Here is a 26,155-nt window from a genome sequence, read left to right on the forward strand (position 1 = left end):
TTTAAAATAGAAATAATTTGAATGCAGGATTAGTGATTTGCTGGAAGATACATCTATATGATGGATGCTTCAGGATTGGCTGCTTTTGATTTTAATTATGTTGAAGAGACCCTTTTGTGAAGGCAGATGCTATCTTATTCATCTTTGCTTTGTGTGTGTGACCAGACCTTTTTATTTAATAAATGAATATGTGTGATTTTCCTGTTCACCTGCCCAGGTATCATCAGAACAGCCCTTCCCAACATGGACAGGGAAGCCAAGGAGGAGTACCACGTGGTGATCCAGGCCAAGGACATGGGAGGGCACATGGGTGGACTCTCAGGGACAACCAAAGTGACGATCACACTGACCGATGTCAATGACAATCCACCAAAGTTTCCACAGAGTAAGTAGATGGGCTTGGCGTTCACTTTTCACTGGTGTCACAACCAGCTCTGTCTTCTACGACCCTTTCTTGCCTTAGCAAATTTCAAGAATAAATGTAGAAAAATGGAGGTTTTTATATCCATGAGAACCAAACCAAGATAACAATGACAAAAAGCTGAAGGCAGAGTGGAGGTAGTAGGAGAAAGGAGATGTAAAAGGCTCTATAATGCTGGAACCAGGACATCCATTTTGCTAGGCATTTTGCTGGATCCTAGGGATAATATCTAGTAATTAATTAACATTTCTCTGTCTCAGTGTTCTCATTTCTAACCTGGTTATAACAGTACACCTGAATCACTTATCAGCTTTGTAACAGACTTTTCCCAAACATTGTGGTTTAAAACAATAATACTTTTGGGTCTCCCCGGTGGCACAGAGGTTGAGCGCTGGGTTGCGAAGCTGCCTGCAGCCTCTGCAGCGCTGGTTTGTTCCCCGGCCGCTGGGTGAGGGTCCCACATGGCGCACAGACCTCTCCTGCCGCCTGTGCTCACGTCAGCAGTGTACTTCATCAGTCTGCCTGCTCTGCTCTCCACTCTGGCTCTGGTGAAATCTCTCACCCTCCCGTGCTTCTGACTGTACCCAGTGCTTGTATAAATAAATAAATAAATAAATCTGAAAAAAAAAAAAAAAAAAAAAAAGAAAGACAAAAAATTAATACATTTAAAAAAAATAAAGTAAAACAATAATACTTTTTTTGTTTTTGTCATGAGTCTGCAGTTTGGGCAAAAGAGCTTATCTGTTTCCTTTGCATCAACTGTGGACCGTTTGATAGGGACTATAAGATCCACTTCCAAGATGGCTCATTGTTGAATGCTGGGTCCTCTCTGTGTGAGCCTCTCCATGGAGTAGCCCAGATAAGTACAGAAAGCAGGAGTCCCAAGAACACCAAGCAGAAACTGTACTGCCTGTGGAAGTCACATAAGACTGTTCAAAACCTAAGTGAACTTCTGATAGACCCCACCTTTCGATGGAAGACCTACACAAAGTCATGTTGAAGGGAAAGCATGTGGGATGAAAAGTATCATTTTGACCATTTTGGGAAAATACCATCTTGTATTTGGCCTAATTAATTGGGTGCTATTAGAACTAAATGAGCCATTGCAAATTCTTAGTGATACCAGCGTAAGTAAGTTGTCAACAAATGTTAGCCATTACTATGTGGAGCATTATGGTTTTCTACAAAATGTATTGGGTTACTACTGAAGAAAATAAAAGGATAAAAAAAGATCTCAGAGGGTTGTTATCAATAATCATAATCACAACTACAGTCATTTAATGAATCATCACTACTGTTACACATCTCTATATGAGCTTACATTTTGCAGATAAAACTGGGTTCCATGAAAGGTGCAATAAGTGGCCTCAGAATGTAGCAAAGCCAGCATTTGAATACAAATATGTATGTGTTGGTACAGACACAGGCAGTGATGCTGGTGCTGCTACCAGTACCGGTCACTCATTGAAAGTGCCTTCTTCTTTAGATTCAGGGAATAGCTGGAAGAGCTTGTGAGCTTATTGCCAGAGAGACTGAACTTTTTGCAAATGAGGGAATAAAGGAGCCAACAAGTATGGCCTCAAAAAGGTATGATGGTCACTTAAAGGAATCCAAAGGCAGCAAGCAATGCAAGGAGAAGTTGAGATAGAGGATTGCAAAGCAACAACCAGTTTTCACAGGGACCCCCCAAAGGAGATAAAGAAAAACTGCTTTACCTAGTGAGGCACATGGTTTAGTATTCCCAATAAGCTGAAGACTCATATAACACTCTAAAAACCTGCATGCTTCATTATCCACACTATAAAATGCTCTGCTATGCCAGAAGAAAAGTACCCAGAATTACTAGCAGACAGTCATTAATGCCTTTGCTCACACACAATGCTATGGTGCAGTTACATTGCCACTGTGCAGATACCAGTTTCCTAGCCATGAACTTGAATGCCATTTAGAAAAAAACCATCTGATAGCAGCTGTACTTAAAACTCCATTTAAACTGATAATTATCTGGTGATTCCTACCTCCCAATTGTCCTTCAGTATGAATGACATGGAGTAATTAAATTGACTATGGGTCCACATGGAAAGTATTGAAAGCCAAATAATATAGATAAATAAAGACTGAGAATTGAAACTGATAAAATCTGCATCAGGGGAAACTAAAAGAGATGAAGTAACTTGGCTAAGATGACACAGCCTGGGAGGCGAGGGCTCCACCCTTTGTATGTCCATGTTGTTTCACACAGAATTTTCTTAAAGTGTGAATATGCTAATAAGATCATCTCCAATCTCACTTTCCTACTGAAACCCTTTGAGGCTTCCCACTAAATCTTTCCTTTTTGACCCAGTTGGACCCCACTCTGCCTACCTGTCCTTATGCATAACAGAGGGCTGTCTTTCTGCCTCCTCTTCTTGTCTCGCTACTCTGTATGTTTGCTGTGTGTTCCCAGTTCAGGAGTTCAGCCCTTTGCTGATGCCTTTGTCTGTGATTTTTATCCAGGGATATTTTTATCCAGATAATCACTTGCTCAGTTCCCTCAGAGGAGCTCAGATGCCTTCTTCGGAAGGTGTTTGTCTCTGATCACCTGTTCAAAACTAATCTCTCTCTCCTTTTGTCCATTTCACACAAGTAGTTAACACAGACTGCACATCAACATGCACTCACACTCCTACATGTGCCAAACATACTTTTCACATATTCCTGTACACACTTATGCACACAGATTCATACCACACAACACACTCTCAGACACCCATTCCGACACAGAACATCACACACACACACACTTACACACACACTCGCTATTATGTCCTCATACTCTCTACTCCTCACCCTAATGTATTTTTCTTCTTTGTGGCAGTGACATCAGAGTATGTATACATTTGGGGTCTTTTTCTTTAGTGTTCCTCATTAAGAGAGGAATCTAGATGGTTTCATTTGTAAATGAGTCTCCATCTCCAGGGGCTAGGATAGGACTTGGTCCATATTAGGTCCCCCATAAATATGAAATAAATATATATTAAAGAGCCACACTGAGGAAAACCTTGCAGATAAGGCAGTGCTTGTTTGATTGGTGAAGAAGTAAAGTAAGAAGAGAGTCAAATATAGAGTTAAAAAGGTCCTTGAAGGATAAAAATTTGTGTTTAATTTTAAAATAAATATGGAGATGTGGAAGGCTCTAAAGCAGAGAAGGCTTTTATTCTGGGCACTGGCAGTGCCATCTGTGAGCCTTAGAATTAACTCTGGGCCAGCGCGAAGACCTGCAGGAAGTTTTGGCTTCTTGAATGTCCTCTATCATTTCCTGATGGGAAATGTAACTGAACACTGCTTTCCTTTGTAACATGTGGGAGGTGACCCCACCGTATCACCCTGGACCCCAATATTGTTTCATCATCTTTTGGAAAATGCATTTCTTTGACAAGCAGGCCATGTGGGGTCTCCTTCTCATCCATTTGCTTATTTCATGTTTTTAATCGATAGAAAGTTCAATTTCAAATCCTTTGAGAAATTTATTGGGATTCAATGAAATCTCAAGGCATACAGCTGTCAAATAGAAGGGAGAATAAAAATAGATGTCTTCTTCTTCCAGGCGTATACCAGATGTCTGTGTCAGAAGCAGCTGTCCCTGGGGAGGAAGTAGGAAGAGTGAAGGCTAAAGACCCAGACATTGGAGAAAATGGTTTAGTCACATACAATATTGTTGATGGAGATGGTATGGAGCTGTTTGAAATCACAACGGACTATGAAACACAGGAGGGCGTGGTGAAGCTGAAAAAGGTGAGTTAGGGTGAGGAATCAGATATGCCAGTGCAGCCACTTTTCCAAGGCAGCATTGCAGGAAACAGGGAGTGGAAGTTTAAGAAATAAGAATATGGGCCACTGGGGACTGACCTGGCTTTGCAGTTGAACTCATCAGCTCTGGGGAGATAATAGAACTGTTGTTTGGAGGGAGGTGGCACAAGGGGCTGAGGATGCCTACCTGAGATTGCCAGTGAATTCTTGTGTGATTTAACATCATCTTATCATGGCAGGAAAGCTATCATGGAAGCTAAATCTAGACTTGGGAAAGGCAGCCCCGAGCATGCCTGGAATTCACCATTAGCACTGGCAAGCTCAATCTGTTAATCTAGGCTGTTCAGAAAGTTTCCTGCCTCAGGCTTCCAAAATCTACATTGTTGGCCCCGCCATGAAACTTGAACCAACATGTGCTTAATTTGCTCTCAAAATGGAATCTGGGAAACAGTAATATTGTAGCTTTCTCCATAGCTAGACTGCTGCTAAAAAAAAAAAAATAAAACAAAAACAAAAACAAAAAACAGTGTCCTTGGAATTAATACACTATAAATACGTTGTTTGTTCCTGTTCTTGAAAATCTAACATTTACTCAATACAAATATTGGTTAGAAAAAGTCTGAGCTTTTTGCAAATATTCATTTATTTTTCAAAAAAAAAAAAAATCACATAGAGTAGATTGCAATATTCCAACAGGCAATGGTTCTTCAATTTATGAGGTGAATGGAACACAGAAGAATAAAATAATTTGACTCACTAGGGCCTCCCTGGTGGTGTAGGGGTTAAAGACACAGCACTATCAAGTGATAGCCAGCCACTGCAGCACGAGTTAGATCCCCGGCCAGGGAGCAACCCATATAGCGCAGATGACCTCCCCTGCTTCTCCCATTGCTCCCCTCAGCAGTGTATTTCAGTAGATCTGCCTGTTCTGCTCCCCATTCTCTCTGGTGGATCCTCTCACCCCCTGCCTAACTCTGGCCTACACCTCAGTTCTTGTATGCATAAATAAATAAATCTTAAAACAAATAATTTGACTCACTCTTAGCCACACAGTAAACAGTTCACAGACAGGGAATTTAAACCTAGGCTGCTCGGGTACAGCTTTCCTCTCAAGACATCATAGAATCTGATAAACCAGAAAGGGGGCCTCGCTGGTGGCACATGGGGTTAAGACACAACACACCCTCAGCCTCTGCAACACGAGTTCGATACCCTGCTGGCCAGGGAGCTACCCACATGGCACAGCAGACCTCTCCTGTCTCTCCTGCTGCTCCCCTCAGCAGTGTATTTCAGTAGATCTGCCCGTTCTGCTCTGCACTCTGTCTCTGGTGAATCCTCTCATCCCCTCACACCTCTAGCCTGTACCCCAGTTCTTGTATGCCTAAATAAATAAATCTTTAAAAAAAAGAAAGAAAAAGAAAGGGTTTATAAAGGACAGTCAGAAAGGATTCACTTTCAAGTGAAGAAACAGTTACAGTATATTCTAAAACCAATTCCTACCCTCAAGACTTACCACTTGAGAAATCAACACCTCTCCATCATCAAAGTGTATGGAGCATGAAATCTGAATTGGATGATGGGATTACCTTGCTTTTAATCAAGCATTCATTTTCAACTCAGTTTTGTAGCATGAATATTAAGTTCCTTGGTCTGATGGATAAGATTGGGCTACAACCCTGATAAAAAATTAACATGAAAAATCAATAAAAAGGCCAGTAATTGGAGAAGAGACAAGGATAGGTGGGGGGGGGCAGGTTCCTGGGAGCAATTTTTCAGTAAGAGAAGTAGGGAGAGAAGTACTCCTAAAGCTGATTTTAATTTTGCCATATTTGAAAGCATTGGACTAGGAGAAGTGTAATGGGGCACAGAACAGAGAATAAGGTGGGGTGGCTCTGTCTTAAATGGATCTGCAAGTTGGGGTGAACTTTGGATACTTGGATACGTCAACATTAGTGTTGATGAATGCTGTGGCCAAAGAGGTTTAATCAGCCACCAGGGGCCAGAGTAATCATTTTCTCTGGCTGTTCTTCTAGAAAAGTAGCTGTGTGAATGCTGTGTGGCATAGAGCTGTCAACTTAGCTCATTAATTAATATTACTATCCCTCTTGCTTGACACTGACATATGAGCAGTGACATCAGCAATTCCTGCCTCCCATCCTTTGCTGTTCAAGTAATTGGGTAGTTGGTTATGCTAAGGTTGTCACCTGTACTCAGTGTATTCAGGGCATAAACACACACTGTGTCTCTAAAATCCTGAAATATTTAAATCACCCCATGGAGCTCACACGTTGCAAATGAGCTCTCTGCATATGATTAATTTGCACATTTTCTCCCAATTCAATGTGTTTATTCCAGGCAAAGGAATAATCTTCTATAAAGCAGTAACATTTAGGTTTAAAACAGAGTTAGATGTCATTTCATTTGTCTAGGAACATTTGCTTATACTTGTAGCACAGAGTTCCAAATGTCCACCAAGAAAAAGATTTTGAGTGGTGAATATAACAGAATAAAGTGATGGAATTTTATGGAAGTCCTTTTTATTTTTTATTGATTTAGTCATTTAATATTAGAAAAAGGTATGGAGAGAAAATGTCAATATTTTTGTCTCAAAAAATTCTTTAATATAGTATTTTCAACTCATTCTGTAATTCCCTATCCATTTTTTCCCATCAAATGTAATTGAGGTCTTACTTTTTATCAAGCCTGCCCTTTGTGAGATGCTAGACATGTCTAGATGAAGAGACAGAGGTCTGATCTTGGGGAGATCACAGTTTAACAGGACAGTCAAGTGAAAAGACAATTAAAGTGCAGTGGGTTTCCTCAGCCTCAGCACTATGCACATTTTGGGGAAGATCATTCCTCACCATTGGGGGCTGTTCTGTGTGCTCTATGCTTTGTAGGTTTAGCAGATTCCTGGCCTCACCTTACCTGATGCCAGTAGGCACAGTCCCCACTCCTTCCCAGCAGTCTTGATGATGAAAAAAAAAAAATGATTGGGGCCTTCTTGATGGTCCAGGGGTTAAAGTCTCAGTGCTATCATGCTATCGCCAGCCACTGTGGCATGATTTCGATCCCTGGCCAGGGAGCTGACCCACATGGCATGGCAGACATTTTTGCCTGCTGCTGCCTTCAGCAGTGTATTTAAGTCAATCCACCTGTTCTGCTCCCCACTCTGTCTCTTATAAATGCTCTCACCACCTGCACCTCCGGCCTGCACCCCAGTTCTGTATACATAAACAAATAAAATAAATCTTAAAAAAATGACTTCTAGACATTGCCTAATATGCCCAGGATGAAGTAGAGCAAAATGACTCCCCACTTGAGAACCAACTGTTATAAAATGTGATAAAATCTAAAAATATGGGTCATGAGTGACTTCACACAGGGGAGATTATTGAACTGAAATTTGATAAATGCACAGGAATTTGCCAGGTAGATGAGGAAAGGATGGGCAGGACAAAGAGCTCCTGAAGGGCTGGGATGGATGGCCACATGTAAGAAACCTGAATTCTGGGTCTCCCTGGTGGCACAAGGGGTTAAGCAGAGCACTGTGATGCAAGCCGCAGCCTCTGCAGCACAAGTTCGATCTCCAGCCGGCCAGGGAGCAACACACATGGCGCAACAGACCTCTCCTGTCTCACCTGCTCCTCCCTTCAGCAGTGTATTTCAGTCAGTCTGCCACTCTGTCAGTGTATTTCAATCAGTCTGCCACTCTGTCTCTGGCGAATCCTCTCACCCCCTGCACCTCTGGCCTGCACCCCAGCTCTTGTATGCATAAATAAAATAAATCTAAAAAAAAATACACCTGAATTCAGTTGTGAGGGTTTTCAGGGTATGTAGTGGGACAATTTGAAAAACTGTTGTTGGAATTCAAGGAAGAAATTAAAAAGAACTGAAGGAGGCAGAAGAGGTGAATGTGAAGAATTCAAGAGGTGATTAGGAGGTAGTCATTCTTTTCCTGAATAGCTTAGGAAACAATAAATATTCTTGAGTACTGATGCTGTCAGACACAGTGCCAGTGTATGTCGGCATGTTGAGAGAGCGAGCCTGCCCTCAGATATTTAGACAGCCTCTATGGTTAGCTGAAGCTGAATCAAGCTGAGACTGTTGGCAGTTTGGTAGACATGGGGAGGGAAATCTAGATTGTTCACTGCAACGCCCTTCACCAAGAGGGGCTCCTATTTTACCCTGAGGGGTGCCGGCTCAGTGTCTGAGCTCTTTATTTTCAACCAAGTAAACTTCTTGTAAAGCTGTGTGAGAGCAGCATTAGAAGACATTTCACATATTCACTCTCTTAGTAAAACTACCTTTATGGTTAATTATTTCTTTATATTGTTTGTTCACGTGTGTATGGATAGGGATGTAGAACATCTAACACAGTTGCAATCACAGGGTGATCTGTTAACTTAATGTCACAACATAAGCATTTTACATGCTGTTTTATAATATTCATAATCATTTTTAATGACTACATAACAACCCATCCCATTGATGGACTGTTATTTCCTTAATAAAATCTCACAGTTGGATTTGGTGTTTTGGGTGTGTGTTCCTCCTGATTTAGATATAACCCTCTTTTATATCTAACAAACATCATGCATTTTGGACAATCTTTTGGCTTCCTGTTGAATGAATCCCTCTGTGAGAATTTTCAGAGGTGGGATTAGTAAACCAAGGGGTATTAAGATTTTTACAGCTTATGTAGTGTGTTGCTTCATTTAGCTTTATTTTAACTGCTCATGGCATGTATATAAATGTTCTCATGGGAAACTACCTTAAATCCTTTTTGTTGTTGTTGTTCAAAGGAGGCAGCAAGTAAATTGTAGGTAATGCTTAAATATTATCTATACAGCAGCCCTGCTCCCCATTCAGTCAAAATGATTGGAGCATATGACCACCTGCTACAATGACTCCTGGGCACAAGGGAGGCAAAGATCATTAAAGATCAACAAGACCAGTAGAGTCCTTGGGCTGCTTCCCACTTGCCAGGGCAGGGAGCTAGAGGGCTGCAGAGGGCAGCTAAGGGACCATACAGATCAGTTGCGGGGAGTTGAGGAGGACTCTGTAAGGCAGTAAAACTTGAGCTGACTGCCAGCCAGAAGCCCTAATAAAATATCACTAAGTTAGGTAAGGGCATTCCAGATGAACCTGTGCAAAGATCTGGAGATTTCTGCCTGGGATTTGAAAGCATTAAATAGTAGTGTGACCATGTTAGCCTTAGGACCAACAGTCTTTCTGGTGGGGACACGGCTTTGAGTCTTTTGGCATCTGGCTAAGCCAACTTCAGAAGACTCTGCTCTAGGAATATCCATAGTGTATCTGAGGTTAGAAGATAGCTCCCTATCTGGTCACAGTATTATCATATTTCAGGTTTTGTTTGTTTTTTTTTTTTTAATTTTGTCTAGTATTTGTAGAGACTTTTGAAAAATTGCAGCAATCTCATACCTCTAGCCTGTCATATCATTCCTTTCTGGTGCTCAGAACCTAGCACCAGATTTCAGCTGCTGAATACTAGAATGATGGAACTGTTGGGGTCAGGTTTCACTTCAAGTAAAAGGAGCCGTCCCTGACTCTGGAGAGATTTGGGTGGGAAGTTAATGGGAAAGTGTCAAAGATATTGAAGGCATTTAACTTTCCTGAAATCATCCTTTGTTTGGAGTTTTCTACTATTAGGTCTGGACCAAGCCTTTATTTATGTGTCCATTTAAGCTAAGTGCGTGCCAGGCAGATGACAATCATCCAGCAGTCACATGCTCGCCTTAAAGACCCAATTCTTTGCACACCTTTGGTAGTTCAGCATCATCTAGAGTACTAATTAGAAAATTCTGCTTCTTTCTCCTGAGGACTTGTTTCTTTGCTATAATGCTGACTGATCATTGTACCTCCTCTCATTAAGAACTAGGGGATGTGTGCAATTAGTTTCCTTATAACTGCAACCATTCAAATGCTACTTTTCCATTTTTTCATATCCATGTAAAACATATAGTTTATAATTCTTTTTCTCTAAGTGGGCTTTTTTCTTTACTACATGCATACTTTTTACAGGAAACATTATTCTTATTGCCCGGCCATAAATATTCTTATTGTCTTACCATAAATAGAAGGTAACCTGAAAACAAATGCAATCCAAGCAAAACTATGCATTTCAGCTAGGGATTCGTATTGTGGTCCCTAAAAAAGGGAGATTACAAAGAACAACAGATTGGTTAAAAATTAGGTTTCTACTGAGATATTCTCCTTAATGCATTCAGAAGTAAAATAATTGGAAAAACAATAATTGTGTAAATAAGTAAGTTAATGTCTTTCAACAAATTCACCCACCATAAGCCACCCTAAGTCATCTTATAGGCTCCTGCTGGTAAGGATCCCTGGCTTTGAGAAATGCTACATGGTCAGAAATGGACAAGATGAGACTGTCAACATGATCAGGCAGATGCTTTTATGCATGGAGGATTTTCATCCTCTCACAAGACAGAACTTTGGTCCTTGGCTGAAGTCCAGTGGGTATATTTATCACCAAAATTCTGAGTACTTCACAGAATGGGCACAACATTTATTTTTTGTAAAGTTTTAATTCCTTTCCTGAGATAATTTTTAGTGACTGATTTGGGCAGCCTTGCTGTTATTATATAGAATGAGGTTCATTTTAGATGATGCGGTCCTTCTGTGTCTGTCATGCTCTTTGAATTACCCATTTAAGCACATTCCAAGTTTCAGCAATTGATATGTCTGATTATCTGACCAAATGGCGCAGGTAATTGGATATTGAATAGACACTGATTTTCTCTCTTTGAGGAACTATTCACTCTGCCCTATAAAACAATCTGGTCTTTCTCCTCCATTATTTTTCAAGGAATTGGTTGTCAATCTTCTCTTTCTTCTTGCCAGCCTGTAGATTTTGAAACCAAAAGAGCATACAGCTTGAAGGTAGAGGCAGCCAACGTGCACATCGACCCAAAGTTCATCAGCAATGGGCCTTTCAAGGACACTGTGACGGTCAAGATTGCAGTAGAGGATGCTGATGAGCCCCCCATGTTCTTGGCCCCAAGTTATATCCATGAAGTCCAAGAAAATGCAGCTGCTGGCACTGTGGTTGGAAGAGTGCATGCCAAAGACCCCGATGCTGCCAACAGTCCGATAAGGTACAGACAGATTTATTTTAAAAGACTGGTTGGGGCATTTTTGGGGCAAGGGGTTTTGGGAAAATCCTGCAGGAACCACATCCTGCAGTTTCAAAAAGGCTCTAAGATGGTCAGGTTCAGTGCAATGAAAACAAGATTAAGATTTCAAAAAGAGGAGTTCCCCTCCATCTCTGTTCCTAGGTTTTTGGATCCTTGCTCATGCTACATCATTCCTCTCTGGAGCGGATTTCCCAGTGTGTTATAGGTGCTATAACCCTCATCTGGACCTGTCTGCCTCAGGGAACTGTGGGAAAGCATTAAAAAAATGATTGTGAAATAATTATGGTAATTATAAGGTATTGAACACCTCCAATGCTCCTGTTACTCTACTGGGTAGGTTAGACATATCATCTAATTAATCCCCTCAACTAATTTTATAGGAACAATTATGCCTTAAATGAAGAGGAAATGTGGTTCTGCAGGTAGAGTGAGTTGCCAAAAACCACAGCCAGTGAGCAGGAGGCTAGGAAAGCAAGCTTGCTGTCTCACTGCTGCTCAGCGCAGACAAATGTAGGGGATTTGATTACTAAGAATATTAAGAATATAATTTTTGAGACTTAGAAAAGCAAGCTAGAACAGTGATTCAGAATCCTGCCTGCCCTGTTCCCCTGCTGAGTTAATGACTCACAAGGCAGATGATGAAGATGAGCAACTTAAGAGAGGGAGAGGCTGAGGAGGAGACTCAAGTTGCAGAGTCAAGGCATTTATAGGGGGCCTCCCTGGTGGCATAGAGGTTAAGTCTCAAGTCTCAGCACTATCATGCTATCACCACTGCAGCCTGAGTTTGATCCCCAGTCAGGGAGCTACCCACATGGTGCAGCAGACCTTTCCTGACTCACCTGCTGCTTCCCTCAGCAGTGTATTTCAGTACATCTTTCCTGTTCTGCTCCCCACTTTGTATCTGGTGAATCCTCTCACCCCCTACCCCTCTGGCCTGCACCCATTTTTGTATGCATAAATACAAATAAATATTTTTTATTTTTTAAAAGATTTATTTATTTATGCATACAAGAACTGGGGTACAGGCCAGAGGGGTGAGGGGTGAGAGGGTTCATCAGAGACAGAGTGGGGAACAGAACAGGCAGGTTGACTGAAATACACTGCTGAGGGGAGCAGCGGGTGAGACAGGAGAGGTCTGCTGTGCTATGTGGGTCACCTCCTCAGCTGGGGATTGAACTTGTGCTGCAGTTGCTGTGGATCACTTTATAGTGCTGTGTCTTAATCCCTTGTACCACCAGGGAGGCCCCAATAAAAATAAGTCTTTAAAAAAGAAAAAGAAATGCAATTGATTTAAAAAAAAAAAAAGACATTCGTAGACCAGATGAAACATGTCCTTGACTTTCGCAGGGTTTTCTTCCATGACCACTTCCCATATCCTTCCTTGCCTGGATTCCTTCCTGTAGCCAGAGTGATCTGCTTTAAAATGTATGGCCAAAAATGATAGAATTCTTCAGTTAAACAACAAAAAATTCAGTTCTCAATTGGTCCCATTGTCCCTACAAAGTAATATCTACCATCTCAGTTAGAAGGCGGCTCTTCTTCAAGTCTCTGTGCCCTGCCACCTCCTGCTTTCTTACCCTCCCTTCACACCAGACTTGTGGATAGAGCTAAACTGGGGTATTTCCTGTCCTCTGAAATAGAACTTGTTTCTCCTAGTCCCTGAACTTTGTTTGTTCTTCCCCCGGTGAAGGGTCTCCCCTGTCTTCCCAATACGCTGCACGATACTCATTTCATGCATCTTCAATGTCCCCTCTTCTAAGAATTCTTCCTGAGCTTCCTGCTGCTGGATCAGATGCAGGTTTTACCTTGCCACATTGCCATGGCACTGTAGGTTGTGTGTTGTGCTCAGCACACTCAAAGACTAGGGGCGAGTCCACCTGGTTTGGGGTTGATAAGCTATGGCCTACATAACAAATCCAGCCACCATCTACATTTTGAGCAACCTTGATGCTGTTTTCCGTAATGCCTGTGTCTTGAAGAAGTATCTGCTCTCCCATGTTGATTACAGCATTATTCACAATTGCCAAGACACGGAAACATCTTAAGTGTTCCCTGAGTGATGAGTGGACAAGCCAAATGCAGCATATACATACAAGGGGATATTATTCAGTCTTAGAATATAAGGCAACTCAACCATTTGCGATGATGTAGATGAATCTGAAGAATGTTATGCTAAGTCAGATAGACCAGACTTTGAAAGCAAACACAACTTGATATCATGCACGAGATCTAAAAAGGTCTACCTTTGGGCCTCCTCGGTGGCGCAGCAGTTGAGTGTTACCCCCAGCCTCCGTAGCTCCGGTTCGATCCCTGGTCGCTGGACAAGGGTCCCACATGGCACGCAGACCTCTCTTGCCACGCCCGCTGTTCCCCTCAGCAGTGTGTTTCATCAGTCTGCTTGTTCTGCTCTCTGCTCTGTCTCTGGTGAATTCTCTCACCCTTCCGTGCTTCTGACTGTACCCAGTGCTTGTGTAAATAAATAAATAAATAAATCTTAAAATAAAAAAAATAAGAAGGTCTAACTTCTAGAAACAGAGAGTAGAACATTGGTTTCCAAGAATGGACTGGGGGCAGATGGGGAAGTGGATGTTGGTTACAGGGCACAACTTTCAGTAATAAGACGATTACATTCTAGTGAGCATAAGTGTAGTTAATAATAATGTATCAGGTAGTTGAAATTTGGTAAGAGAGCACATCTTAAGTGTTCACATCACATGCACACATTACACAGTTAATAACTATGTAAGGTGATGGATATGTTGATTAGCTGGGTCATGGTAATCATTTGCCTGGTATACCTATATAACAGCACCATCTGCACACATTAAATATATACACGTGTTTGTCAATCACATCTCAACAAAGCAGAGGGGGAAGAAGAGTAAGTGACTCTGAGTATGAAAAAGTTTTGCTGTGGATATTGTTTTTCTCTTTATATCAAAGCAAAGACTGGCAGAGCAGAAGGAAGTTACAAATGTAAAAGCTACTCTTTTGCCTTTAAGTGCTTGAAAGTTGACCCTTCTGGGATAAAGAAAGAGAATTACTCTTTATTGAGCCTCTTCTTGGCCCCAGGCAACATGTTACATAAGTTCATTTAAGTTAATCCTCAGACACCCTCTGAGGTTATGACTGTTTTAGGATCCCCTAGATGAACATACTGAGGCTCAGAGGGATGGCATGTCCTCCTCACTCACATGGCCAGGCAGTGCTGGAGACTGGATTTTAGTCCAGACCTGCCCTTAAGTCCCTTTTGAGCTTCTGCCTCTAACCAAGCAGCCATTAATGAACAGATTTCCTGGGAAGGATTGAGTACTGTGTTCTCTCAGTGCAGGAGAAGACATTACATAATGACCTGGGGGTCACTGTAACACCTTTAAACTACTCAAAAGTGTTCATGGTGTGAATTTTAAATGAGCTAACATTGACCTAGAATATCAAGGTGCATTAGCAACTTTTTACAAGAGTGATGATGTAACAGCACATAGAACAAGGGTTGATTTCCTCTGCACCTCATTGTCCCCAAGGAGCCACATCTGCGGCTGGTTATTTGGGTCATACATTCCATGGTAACTGCTCTGCGCATGTAGGCAATTTCCATGTCTATAATTATCCAGAGATACTCATTACCAGCTTTGAACCAACCCTCCTCACCCACTTGGGTCCCTGTTCCTAAAATTGCCAAACAAATAGAACATTCAAAGCTTTTTATTCATGGGCTCCCTATCCACACTACCTACTCTCCTGATTGCTTATCTTCATCTTGAAGGGAATTTTTGTCTTCGGACATATGGGTTAGACCTTATAATGTCACCCACATTCTTTACTGCTTGGATGTTTTACAGATCTTTTTTTCTTAGACTCTATAGCATTAGACACCCTTTTGGGCTCACCATTAACTTCTTCAAATATTCTTTCCTTAGGAGTTTCCTCAGCAATAAACTCTTCATGCCTCAGATAAACCACACCTGCTGTCTTCACAATGCCCAGTCCAGGCATTGAAGGCTCCCACAGGCACAGCCTTTTGACTTCGGCTTTTCTCTCTGTCCATTCTCCTATGGAGTTCTCACCCACACCATGATTAAATTGAGTCAGCGCTCCTGATTCTCTAGATCTGAGCTGATCTTTCTCCATGATTCTAATTCTGTATTTATTCTGCTGTCTGCTGTACATTTTCACCCACTTGGTTTTTCTTTCACTGATTCAGTTATTCAAAAGATATTTTTGAGCTTGTACTTATTGTAACACACTTAAAGAAGAAAAGACTGACTATCCCTGACTGTGAAACAGACAATAGACTTGCTCTGTTAGTACGAAAAGTAGCATAGTCCTAGGAGATTTTCAGCCTCTCCTTCCTGCTAAATTGACTTTGGGTTGGTGTCATCCAATTTTCCCTCTCTCTGACAGACAACCGACTCTCTGGAACTCTCCTAGCCTCCCACAGATATTCAGACCACTGAGTCTTACTGGTGTTTCTTCATCATCACCTCATTCCTTAAAATCTACATTAGGTCCTAGTTTCTCCTTCCCCTTCCTTTACTCCTTTGCTCAGAGCATCTTACCTACCCTACCTATTCATCACCCTTATACCATTTATTTGTTCCTCTGATCAAAAGCCTTCCATGAATTTTCACTGGCTATACATTTATAGGATGAAGTTCACACTCTGTCACTGACAGCTTCCCTGTTCTGTCTTCAGTCTAGAACAGCAGCAACTGCAAATTGAAGGACAGCTATTATTTGTTGTATGGCTTACACTGTGTGAGACACTAGGTAATGTATCTTAAACATCTGTTCTTTCATGAAATTCTTACTGATAACCTGAAAATTAGGTTCTATTAATATTCCAGATATTCACTGATAAATAGGCTGAGATTCAAAAAACTTAAGTAGCTTTTCCAGTAACGTTCAGCTTTGGAGTGGAACATGGACTTATACCTAGTACTTTACAGATCCACACCCTTAACTTCTCTTTCTATGTGTCACATCATGTCAACTAGGTGGTATCTAGGTGGCAGGGGAAGAAAAGTCTTTTATTATCTGCCCCCCACCCCCACATCTCTCCACATGAGGCTATTACATGAGGGTTTATTTACTGAGCCTCTACTGACACATAAAGGGTGTGTGATGATTTCCTCATTGGGGAAGAGAATACATCTGACCGTTCATGTGTTCTATACTGTGAGGTGGTGCTCTGAGCACATTTCCAAGAAGGAACATGGAATATCCAGCTTCTAATATTGGATCCCCCATTAAGTAGATAATAGACCAGTTACAAATTCCATCATTTGTACATTAAAGAGATTAAACTCTTAACAGCCATGGATTTTAGTGCCTCTAACATCCTTCGGTTCTATGACCCTCAATATATGCCTTCAGACAGACATACTCTGTAAACTTAAGGAAAACATAGCTAACCATCAAGAGGAAGAAACTACCCAATTATGAAGCTAGGCATGCTACCTGAATTAATGTAGCCGTCTTCGCTCTTCTTCATTTTGGAGTTAGTGTGTTGGAGTTCAACAGATTCATAAAGCTAGGACTCTGATTATTACTTACAACTCCCCCTGCATCCTAGGCAAGTCACATTATCACACCTCAATACAGGCCATGCTGCTAGTCCCATCTCCGACCATGACATAAATATACCCCAATAATATTCTGGAAGTCACTTTGTCTCTTGTTAGAACAAAACACATTTTCTAGTAGAAAACTTGTCATAATCTACACTGATTAGGTAAGGGGAGAATGCTCTCTAAACGAATGGCCATCCTGATTGATGTATTTCATCTTGGAATTCTACCCAAGAACCCCTAAAACCGAATAAATAAACTGAATACAGTCGCCAAAAAAATAGTTAACATTTTTCTTTCTATAAGGGGGAAACTGATTTTTTTTTAGGATCCTAAATGATCCTTAATGATAAATTTAAATAAACTTGAAACTATTTAATATTTTATATGCAAAAATCTGGCAAAGGTTTGATACATTTGTGACTTTCTGAGTAGTTTGGGAGCAAGGCAAACCCACTTCCCAAATGCAGTTTCATAAATATTCAGATGGCGGATGATTGTAGTAAATATGGAGAAATATGCAACATGTTATTACTCTTCTCAATCAAATATGCTAAACAGCTCTTTCATTCATTGTACTGAATAAAGTATTCCAACGTGGCAAAATGATTTCAATAAAAGATTCATGTATGAAGTTTGAAAAGTAAATTTGATTAAAAAGAAAACCAAGCTCAATCAATTCATTGAAAAAAAGTGGCTTTAAATATAGCATGGAGAAAATATTCAAGTATTAAGCTCTCGGAATATCTCGGTCTAATTGCCTCATTTACATTCTGCTTAGGTATTCAATCGATCGTCATACTGACCTCGACAGATTTTTCACTATTAATCCAGAGGATGGTTTTATTAAAACTACAAAACCTTTGGATAGAGAAGAAACTGCCTGGCTCAACATATCTGTTTTTGCAGCAGAAATTCGTAAGTATTCTCCAAAGGATTTCAATTCTGCTTTACCAAATATTCCTTCAGACTCTGTATATTCTGGGAGATGACAGACAGCTGAGGTAGAATAAAATTTTTAGCCTTGAACATTTTTTTCAGTCTTTAAAATTTATTTGTGATCATTTATCTGGGAATATATATAGGCAAAAAGAGATGTTTTCATTTTCTCTTGCAGGGCTGGGTATAGAATTAGCAAGATAGCAAATAGCACTCAGCAACAAGAAGCTCATAAGCATCGCTGAAGGATTTCCCACTTCATTTTGTCACTTGGTTTTTGTTTAAACCCAAAGCAGCAGACTCCTTGGAGCCAGGATTTGTGGGTCCTCGTTTACCTATAAACCAGTGGTTCTAAGATTTGATTATGTGTGGGAATATTGGGGAGGGTTTATTATGACAAAGATTTCTGGATCCCACCCTCAGAGCCTCTGTATTCAGTAGATCAGGGTGGGTCCTGTGGATTTTCATTTCCGACAAGTTCCCAGATGGTTTTGATGCTTCTCTGGTGAGCTGGGCTCTATTATAAGCATTTAGAATTAAAGCACAGCTTCAGAGTTGACAGAAATGGAAAAGTTCTTACTGGTCTAATATTGACATTTATTTCAGCACCTCCCCCATGCCCTGGACTCAGCATACATCAGTTTGTTTGTTTTTTTTTTTAAGATTTCTTTATGCATGTGAGAACTGGGGTACAGGCCAGAGGTGCAGGGATGTGAGAGGATTCACCAGAGCCAGAGTGGGGAGCAGAAAAGGCAGATCTACTGAAATACACTGCTGAGGAGAGCAGTGGACAAGGCAAAAGAGGTTTGCTGTGCCATGTGGGTAGCTCCCTTCCTGTGGACCTAACTCATGCTGCACAGTCTGCGGATAGCTTCATAATGCTGTGCTTAACCCCTTGCGCCACCAGGGAGGCCCTACTTCAGGATTTAGATGGCTTTTATGTGCATAACACCTTTCCCTGTCCTGCCCCAAGGAGCACCTGGAGCTGGCACTTTCCAAGAATAAACCTTAGACTAATGTGGAATCCTCCCTAAGCGATGACAGTGTGAATTCTCTTCTTCCAGACAACAGGCATCAGGAAGCCAAAGTCCCAGTGGCCATCAGGGTCCTTGATGTCAACGATAATGCTCCCAAGTTTGCTGCTCCTTATGAAGGTTTCATCTGTGAGAGTGATCAGACCAAGCCACTTTCTAACCAGGTAAAGCTGCTTTCCCTCCCCTGGCTATATGCAAGGCATTTGGAAACAGTTTGGATTTGAGAGCATCACCTGGAGATACTTTCCTCTACCCAAGAAGGCTTCAGAGCCCTAGCAGAGCTCTGAAACCATGTTCTCTAATTAAAACAGAGCTTCTTAGCCAGCCAAGAAATTTTTTTAATAAATGATGTGCCAATGTCAGCATGATTCATTTATGGGCCACCTTTCTCTTTCAGCCAATTGTTACAATTAGTGCAGATGACAAGGATGACACAGCCAATGGACCAAGATTTATCTTCAGTCTACCCCCTGAAATCATTCACAATCCAAATTTCACAGTCAGAGACAACAGAGGTTCGTACCAAGGTTCCTATGCCTTCAGAGAAGTAGAAATGAAAAATAAATGGCTTTTATATTACAGGGCACAAGTATTTTCCCTAATCTTAATAATGCCTTTCTGTTGGAGAACAAACAAGAAATAATAATGCCACCTTTATTTTGAGACTTGGGCTCATTTGCTGCATATGAATAAGTGAGTCTAATTTTATTTTACTCCTTTTTGTTGGCTTTGATATTCATGAAGCAGTGGGAAAACCAAGTGGGGAAGCTTACAGGGTCAATATGCAAACAACTTCATTTATCTTTCTCTCTCTTTTTTTTTAAGAGGTTGATAAACCCTTGGGGGGAAGCATGGCTTTATGAATATTGATATCAAGCAAAGCATTAAAAGAGATTAGTTCAACTTTGCAAGGCAATGTAATCTTTCAGCTGGCCTTCCCTTCCAAGTACAGTTTTAATGCAATGTAGTTGGCTACAGAGCTTGATACTTAGAGGTAGTTGCAGAATTATTGCCTGAAGGGCAGGAACAAAGCAGAGTTTGGCCACTGTAAACATGGTTAAGTTTAATACAATTTCTGCTTCTGATTTTGTCAGTCAGGGGGTTTCCAGACTTGCAAATTATCCAAAGTAGTTCTTTTGTTGTATAGACCCAAGTGGATGCAGTCCTTTGACAAAACTGGTGGCAGGACTAGAATCAAAAAATAATTTTCTTGACTTCCTGCCAGGCTATTGTGGTCTGCACCCATTCTGTAATCCTGGCAAAATGCAGCTCTGTAAAAGTAGGAAGAAAAGGTTGTCCTCCTGAGTGTATATGTTTTCACTGGGTGCATACTAACTATGGACTAGCTCATAGATTGATTGCTTTTCCAATGACTGAGAGCAGACTTACAGGATCTCAAATTAATCTATTAAGTATTATTACTTTCCTCATCACCATTAGCATTTTCATCAATATCATAAATACAGTAGCTATGTTCCAAACACCATGTCAAAATCCTTCCCATACACTTTCCATTTAATTCTCTGAATAGCACTATAGGTTGGGATTATTACTGTCACTCCCATTTTGAACATGAGGAAGATTTGAGGGGATGGAAGCTGACATACTCTATTATTATTTATTGAGTGGATTGGAACATTTTGTCGTGGCTCTTATGAATCCAGTACATAACACATGAGTGTGTGGGGTAAAACATGTGAGATGCTAGGACAGAGATTTTCTCTCCCTGTGTTTGCTCTCTGCAGTGGTCTTGCTCTTGAGAGGCTGGATGTGAAGGTAGTTATAGGAAGAGACATGCATTAAAGGAGGCTTTACAAACCAACCGAATTCACTTTGCAAATGATTTCTATCATTTTAAAATTTTGAAAGCTACTTAGAGCTTTTTAGTTTTATATTTAAACTAGGATTTTTTCCTTTGCCTGTTGGCTCCCCTTGATGTGCACATGTGGGCACCTTAAGCCCCTTCAAGCAATAATTCTGCATAGCACTGAATACATGAATAGTTCTCAATTAGCTGTGCATGCACCTTGGTGGTACATGTATTTCACATAGGGATTTCCTTTTATAAAGGTGGATTTCTCCAAAGGAGGGAGACCCTGGCATCTAACATGCATTTAATAAATGTTTACTGAGCTGAATTGAACAGATGCCATAAACAGTGTTTTCATAATACCTTAATGTGTACTTCTTATGGGGGTTCATGAGAATCCCTGCTCTTGGAAGTATATTAATTCCCAGATTATCTTCTCATCCCACCTGGGTTGATAGATTGCTTTATTAGCCTAGTCGAATGTCAGTTTTATGCTGAAGACGATACTTATAACAAAAGATTTCAGTGTACATTTTCAGTTTTATGAATCGTAAGTGAGTTGGCCTACCTGGTTGTTAGGAATAGTGTTATGTTCTCACCTAATCTTATTCCCTAACCTCTTCTATTGTCTGTTTTCTCAAATATTTGTAGTCGAAATTTTATTTGTGTGTTCATATAACCCCCAACTTGCGCTAGTGGGCTAACTCCTGGATGTGTTCCCAACAGCATCCCTGTTTATCTCAGGACAGCCAATGAAACAGCAGGTGGCTCCAGCTTTTCTTGCAGTGCCAACGTCACCTCTATCACCTGCCTCATCTTCTTTTTCTCTATATGTGCGATAGCATTGGGTTGCGGTTTGCCTTCTGAAAACATCATACTAAGACATATTGTTCTCTAGGGAGCCTCTGTGTCACAGTTCTTCTGAGATGCCACCTATATTTCCAAGGATATTATTTGTATTACCGTGGGTGAGCCAACTTATTTTGCAATCTGCATCCACTGCCCTATCCTATAAGAAATAATCCTATGTGGAGCTACCACTTTTGCAGGGAATTGCTACTTTTTCAGAAAAATGACTTTATTAACTATGGCAAACAGTTAATGAAAACTCCCATGTTTAGAGCTATTACAAAACCTTAAAGCAAATACAGTCCTATAATTATCATTTAATAGAGTTTCTTTCTACTAGCTCCTAAAAGTAATTACATATTGAAGTCATCCAAAAGGAGTAATCACATTCCACATCCTATTAATAGCCTACTGAGTTACCAAATTTCTCGGCTGAGACTGTTTTCCATAGAAACATGAGATAATGGTTTCTATCATGCTGAGTAAAAGCATCAGGTTTCTTTCTCCTTGAGTGTTTACTTCCATTATGCCATGTAAATAATCAGGATTGTGTTTGCCTAAAATCGGCATATGCATCCCTTGCCTTTAGAAATAGAAGAGGGGAAGCCATCTTAATGCACACAAGCTTTTTATTTCATTTTATTCTCCCTCCATCCTACAGCCTGAGCTTCAAAGACAGCTCAGCGGGCAGCAGGAAAGTGGAAAGCTGGGTGACTCTTCAACGTTTAAGTCCATCTGAGGCTTTTAATATCGAGAATGGGGCTATCTGGTCAGGTGAAGAGCTGATCCACCCAGGTTTTAGGATGCATTTACTTTGAAAATGTGACTGATGGCATCTCTAAAAACACAAGAAATTTATCATGGATTAGGAAAGTGCAAAGAAAGAAAATGCTGAGAATAGCCACTCTTCGCTATCTAGCTTTCCATTGGTTTATGAAACCTCACAGACATTAATGCCTCAAACAGCCCTTGGAGGGTGTGTTGGCTATTTTTATGACCATTTTCTTGATAAGGAAGGAATATGAAATATCACAAGTTTCAGAGACTTGCCCAGGGCAAGTAAGTGAAATTAAACTAAAAAGTTTGAGTATTTGGAGGGTTCTGTCTGGTTAATACACTTATATTATAAATAGAAAGCCCCTATTTTCTAGTTAATTTAAAAAAAAAATCTTTGTTTATCCTGTAGTCAAATTATAGCCATCTTCAGAGGAGAAATTGAAATTAAATTCAATTCATCAATCTAGTGTTCCAAAGAAAATATAAACAAAGAGGGACAAACTGCTTAAATTTCGATTTTAGTCACAGCCTTAGTAACTGCAGTAAAATAAATTTTCAAAGAATTTTATAATTTTCTTCTGTTGCATAATTAATGCATATCCCTTATAGGAAAATTAGAAAATACAAGCAAGCAGAAGTAAAATTAAAAATAACAAAATAACTTGATAGTATACGATCCAGAAATAATCTTTTAATATGACCCTTTGGATTTTTTTGAAGCATAAATTCTGAACTTTCAAAAATGCAATCATAAAAAAACATATCCACTTTTATACCACCTAGTATTATGCCTACTTATTATTAATATTATTAATAATTTGTGATATACATTTTTCAGCAGTTCATGCATATGTCAATGTTTTCTTCTAAATATCTTCCTATCTTTCACTATGATAGAACGTCATGCCAGCTCACTATTATTATCTGTGTACATTGTTTTCATATAACTTTGTCCAAAACCAAAGTATTCTTTTAGGATAATGTTCTAGAGTGGAAATACTGGATCAAAAATTTTTGATAGTAAATTAACAAACTGCCCATCAAAAATATGCCAATTTATAAAACCACCAGCAAAAGAGGTGAGGTCCTGTTTCCTCCTTTATTCAAGCCAACATTAGATAGTCTTTTTAAATCACTGGCAAATAAAGAAGTGAAATATACTCACATCTTCAAATGTCAATTCCCTGCATTACTATTAAAACTAAGATTTTTATCAGGGTTCCATTTTTTTCTCATGTTTTGTTTTGTGAATTGCTCTTCATGCCTTTTACCCAGTTTTTGAATTGTACATCCATCAATTTGCAACTGATTTGTAAAGTTTTCTTCATCTTTTAATGTTGATAATCTTTGACTCATCATCTGTACTACATAGCCTTCCACAATGTGTCAGTGCCCTTTCAGTTCTGATCATGCTGTGTTCTTTTTTCAAAATTTTATTTTTGTGTAGAAGAATTGGGGTGCAGGCCAGAGGTGGGGGGGGTGAGAGGATTCACCTGGGAGAATGGGGAGCAGAACAGGCAGATTGACTGAAACACAGTGCTGAGGGGAGCAGTGGGCGATACAGGAGAGGTCTGCTGTGCCATAAGTGGGTTAGCTCCGTGGCCGGGGCTGGAACTCAGGCCATAGGAGTGATAGCACTGAGACTTCACCCCTAGGCCACCAAGGAGGCCCCTATTCTGTGCTTTTAACTATAGAGTATTTAATATTCTTCCTCAGCAAGACTTTACTCATGCAAATTGATAACAGCATTCACTGATCTTTTCTTGCTTCTTTAGATATTATGCTTCTTACATATCATCTTAAAATTACATTTTCTAAGCCACTATTTTGAGTATAAACTATAGCTGGTTTCATCAAATCATTTATTACTATTAGACATTGTTCGAAAGTGATAGAACTGATTTTCCTGGGTTTTCTAGGGAGACAACTTCATAAAAATTAAGTAATGACAATTTACTTCATCTTTTTAAAATATCTGTTTAGTTGCATAGATTTGCACTTTTAGAGTATGAGGGAAACAATAACAACCATAATGACCATTCTTGCTTTACTTGTTACTTTAATAGGGATATTAGTGCTAAAGTTTCACCTGGAAGCATAATATTGGTCATTAGGTTTAAATTAATGTTTGTTATGATGTGTATGTGTTGTGGCTGTGTGTGTTATGGAATTACCTTTCCATTATAATTTTATTAAGAATTGTAAATGTTCCATTTTTACCAAAATTGTTAGATCCTAATAAGAAAATTATATGATTTTGTCCTTTGACCTTATTTGATAAAGTAATTTCATTGTAATGTCCTAATATTAACCTCCTATTTTAAATTCCCAAACCTCTTGTTGCAAACAATAAGCATTTGATAAAATATAGGGAAAGAAGCAAGGGTTGGAGAGTAAGCACTTGGCTTTACTCCGTATCTCTTAGAAGAGGAACAATTTTAACAATATAAATACCTGAATATTTGACACATTCTTAATCCTACTACTGTTTTAAAACAAAATTTGCCAATTATTGCATCACCCCTAATTTGTGGATTGGCTGCTGTTTTGATAGATAAAGGCCTAGAAATGCTGAACGCCAGACACAATGGGCACTCATCTCAGGTTCTAGAAGGCCAGGCTGCATACTTTTTATTTATTTATTTATTTGTTTGTTTGTTTGTTTATTTATTTATTTATGCAAGAGCTGGAGTAGAGGCCAGATGTGCGGGAGAGTGAGAGGATTCACCAGAGACAGAGTGGGGAACAGAACAGGCAGACTGACGAAATACACTGCTAAGGGGAGCAGCAGGTGAGACAGGAGAGGTCTGCTTGCCATGTGGGTTGCTCTGAGGCCGGCGGGGATTGAACCCGCACTGCAGAGGCTGTGGACAGCTTCACAGCACTGCGCTCAACTGCCTGCGCCACCAGAGAGGCCCTGCATACTTTCTAATGTGCCATCTCAACAAAGATTAGAGTCCCATCCAGTCATAGAATCACTTGGGTTTTTCATTGAACAGCAGAGGACAATTTTTAGGAGCTTGGACAGTTTGTATTGTAACAAGAGTGGCCCTTTAGAAATCATGAAGTTCCTTCCCTATTTTATTTGCTCTACTCTGCCCTTTGTTGTTTCTCCTATATTTAGCGTCAGTGTGCCCTTCACCCAAATACCAAAACTAGGTATTTCCTAGTTCCCCTATCACAATCTCTTCTTTCTGTGTCTATAATCAAGAGGGAATGAGCTGTTCTCATGTGCTATATGCTAGAAGTGTCTTAGGAGTGGAGCTTAAGTAGTGAATGAGACATAGTTCCTTGTGTGAGGAAGTGCCCAGGAGAACATGTATCAAAGTCAGCTGTATTGTGCAAGTGCAGCTAATACTGATAGTGCCTATTAATGACCTACCCACAGAGAAGCTGTGCTATCCTGATGACCTCCAAACAGGCCTGTCTGACTACAGTCCTTTCCCCGGTTAGTCTGGTTCTTACTTAGGAACCCACCTGCTGATGTCTCGCTGACATTTCACACTTCTTCTCTGGCCCTCCATCTTCTGTAGAGTAACTGAAATGTCATGGCTTAGTGGGCAAGAAATTATATTTACTTCCCATAAACTTTGTCTTTATCCTCTCCTTTCTCTTGCTGCCTTCAACTGAAGCTTCAAAAACTTCAAGTAACCTCGAGTTTCCCAAATATGTCTTGTTCTCTATGTCTATACTTTTGCTCTGTCAGGAATGTATTCTTTCTGCCGATTCCTTCTATTTCTAGTCTCACCATAAAGGATGTCTTGTAAGAAAAGCCTTTACAGGAT

The 26,155-nt window shown here is 40.2% G+C and overlaps 1 protein-coding gene across 5 annotated transcripts in view; it reads left to right on the forward strand.

Annotated features, from left to right (window-relative positions):
- The window catches only part of CDH11 (cadherin 11), a 159,291-nt gene that overhangs the window by 119,941 nt on the left and 13,195 nt on the right, over positions 1 to 26,155 (forward strand). For all 5 annotated transcript variants that reach the window (XM_054697068.1, XM_054697067.1, XM_054697066.1 and 2 more), the window contains exons 6-11: positions 218 to 385; positions 4,008 to 4,195; positions 11,099 to 11,352; positions 17,743 to 17,879; positions 18,965 to 19,098; positions 19,332 to 19,449. In XM_054697068.1, the coding sequence (XP_054553043.1) occupies positions 218 to 385; positions 4,008 to 4,195; positions 11,099 to 11,352; positions 17,743 to 17,879; positions 18,965 to 19,098; positions 19,332 to 19,449 (999 nt within the window). The remainder of the gene's footprint in view (positions 1 to 217; positions 386 to 4,007; positions 4,196 to 11,098; positions 11,353 to 17,742; positions 17,880 to 18,964; positions 19,099 to 19,331; positions 19,450 to 26,155) is intronic.

The sequence above is a fragment of the Talpa occidentalis genome, unplaced genomic scaffold (genome assembly GCF_014898055.3).
Source record: "Talpa occidentalis isolate TD23 unplaced genomic scaffold, MPIMG_talOcc4v2.1 talOcc4.17, whole genome shotgun sequence".
NCBI lineage: Eukaryota > Metazoa > Chordata > Mammalia > Eulipotyphla > Talpidae > Talpa > Talpa occidentalis.